Raw genomic sequence first — 2,379 nt, 5'->3', positions numbered from 1 at the left:
CTACTAGGCCATACAAGCGCAAAGGTTGCATGAGAACGAAGGCAAGACAGCATATGAGCGACCGTGAAATTACGATAACGATGATCAAACAAGAGTAGACAAGAACGCTGGACATATGATCAGCAAACATTGGTCAATCCGTTTCGCTCTTGGAGTCGGAATCGTGTGCCGCGAGTAAGCGATACATTTCTTCTCTCTCTTCTCTCTCCTTGACTCGTCGTCTCTGCGCAAAAAGACTGCTCAGCTAGGTATCAAGTAATTCTGCTTTCCAGTACGTACCACTTTCTCTCGCCCTGCCTCCACATCTGCCTCGGTCAGACCAAACAGCGCAGGCTGCAAGTATCTCCCGCCTGGCAGGTCACGGTCATGTTGAAGCGTGACAGGCGGATGCATGTGGTTATTCATGGCCTCCGCGACCTTGTCGGAGAGCGCGCGGAAGTCCTCTTCTGAATGCTCCTCCCCGCAGAGGACTTGGAACTGTTGTAATTGTGGAAACGCGGGCAGAAGGGAAGCGAGTGCTGACCAATCGCGAGAGTGGAAATACCGGTGCGATTTCGAAGTTATCTCGTCTGAGGTAGCGAGAATGATTTGGCAGACAGACCAGGCCTCATTGGCGCCGGCGGCAGGTGTAGACTTGACAACCCAGACTGAGATGTATGCAGGAAACAGGGAACCAACAAATCTGTAAGTATCTTGGACCATCCGGTGAGTACAGCAATCTGGTAGAGGTATCAGTCGAGCTCACCTGCCATCGCCTCCTTGACATTAAAACCTGCTATTAGGAGATCACTGTTGTCCTTCAAGAATGTCTGGATGAGGTCGATGATGGCCCATGTCTCTGCAGGGACTGCTGGCCCTGCCGTCCGACGTCTGGTGAACGAGTGTCGTGTGCTCGTGGCTGCCAGGATCCATGCGCCCACTGCCATGTTGTTCGTGCAGCCCCACATCTGGACTGAGCGGACATGGCTGAAGGCACCCGTGCAGACATTGCTCGCGGCGTCAGCTGTTGTGAGTCCGTCACCCGACCATGTGACCCCGCCGAGAAGAACTTTTTCCAGGTAGGTGATGTCGGCTAGTATGCGGAGCACGATTCGGAATGACGGGAAGTTGCAACCCCAGAGTGTCAAGGAGGTGATGCTCCACAACGAGCTCTTCAAACCTGCGCTGTGCGACAGCGACACGCGGACGGGCTTGTCACCGAAATCATGCCAGACGTCGCGGCACGCGGGGAGGAGGCGGAGGAGAACCATCCAGAGTGGATAACGAGGGCCAATCTTGTCGAAATCCAGGACGGCAATGTGCTTCGCCAGCCAGGCCGACAGCGGGGACCGGACTATGCCGTATAGCGTGCAACCGTCTCCCTCAGTTATCAGCTTAAGCCCGGCAAAGAGGCGAGGACGAAAGCGTCGGGACCAGGTATGCGAGACTAGGGACAGTGCTGACAAACCGGTTTTGTGGCCGGGGCTCTGCAGGAGGCCGTAGATGTAGTTGCGCAGCTCAGCGGGAAGCCGCTCCCAACAGCAGCGAAACAATTCGCTATCTGGAGGAGCAGTGTGAGTGGATATCCATGCAATATGTCAAGATAATAACTGTCTTAGACATACCTGTCAGACGGGGAAGCAAGCGCTAGCGAAGACCGTGGGTCAGTCTATGGCCTGCAAATTTTCCAAGTAAAGGACAAGTGTTCCATACCATGAATTCCTTGATCGATTGGGATAGATCTCGCAAGAATCCGGCGACTCTTCTACCGCCACGATCCTTGTTGTTATCCATTACCCTCAGCAGTTTGCGCCGCGACTCGATCTTCACAGCCTCGTCATTGATCGCATCCCACGATCTGCACTATATGAGCATTTATGAACAATACCATAAGCAACACACTCACGAGAGCACTTCGTTGACCGCCAATTCCACCTGGGGTGATATACTCTGTCCGTTGAGTTCTGTGTACTTGTTCACCGTCTCGGTCAAATCGTTCATGTTCCTGGTTAGCTCCCTGATAGATTCGGCATTCGCGCGCGAGATCTGGCCTGAAATTGAGAATTGGCACTCATGAGGACCATACGGGACACATGCCTGGATCCTGCCAAACACCGCCAAGAGACAGCTGACACCGGCCTGCAAGCCTGGCACGGGGGGATAGACGGCGGCGCGATTGAGGATGTCGAGAGCCTGCTCCAGAGCGTAAGCGGCGTTCTTGGACCTGCTCCATAGCTTCCTCCGAGTCCTGCGCCAGCCCATTGTTCGTGTAGTCAATGGAGGTAAGCAGTAGTAACGAAAACCGAGAAAAGCTTCGAAAGGGTCGATCGGGCTGGGAAAGTAGATAAGGAACCGCGCCTTTGCCACGGTCTTGCCGTGCTCTCGCTGGGAAGCTTTGCG

At 54.3% G+C, this 2,379-nt stretch overlaps 1 protein-coding gene across 1 annotated transcript; it reads right to left on the bottom strand.

Annotated features, from left to right (window-relative positions):
* PHACADRAFT_265990 (uncharacterized protein) lies at positions 1-2,379 on the bottom strand. The gene is made up of 7 exons (XM_007402485.1): positions 2,077-2,379; positions 1,886-2,025; positions 1,693-1,837; positions 1,605-1,626; positions 746-1,540; positions 280-692; positions 1-223 (listed from the first exon to the last, which is right to left on the bottom strand). The coding sequence occupies exons 1-7, from the start codon at positions 2,239-2,241 to the stop codon at positions 134-136; spliced, it is 1,770 nt and encodes a 589-aa protein (XP_007402547.1). The 5' UTR covers positions 2,242-2,379; the 3' UTR covers positions 1-133.

Source organism: Phanerochaete carnosa (genome assembly GCF_000300595.1).
Source record: "Phanerochaete carnosa HHB-10118-sp unplaced genomic scaffold PHACAscaffold_189, whole genome shotgun sequence".
NCBI lineage: Eukaryota > Fungi > Basidiomycota > Agaricomycetes > Polyporales > Phanerochaetaceae > Phanerochaete > Phanerochaete carnosa.
The sequence above is the reverse complement of the archived record's forward strand: the minus strand, read 5'-3'. Positions and strand labels throughout refer to the sequence as shown.

Bases quoted from the DNA above. Each gene is read 5' to 3' on its own strand.
- PHACADRAFT_265990 (XM_007402485.1), bottom strand. From the start codon at position 2,241: ATGGGCTGGCGCAGGACTCGGAGGAAGCTATGGAGCAGGTCCAAGAAC. The intron at 1,627-1,692 runs GTATGGAACACT...GGTCTTCGCTAG, and splicing joins AATCGATCAAGGAATTCATG to CGCTTGCTTCCCCGTCTGAC. The intron at 693-745 runs GTGAGCTCGACT...GGATGGTCCAAG, and splicing joins TGTCAAGGAGGCGATGGCAG to ATACTTACAGATTTGTTGGT.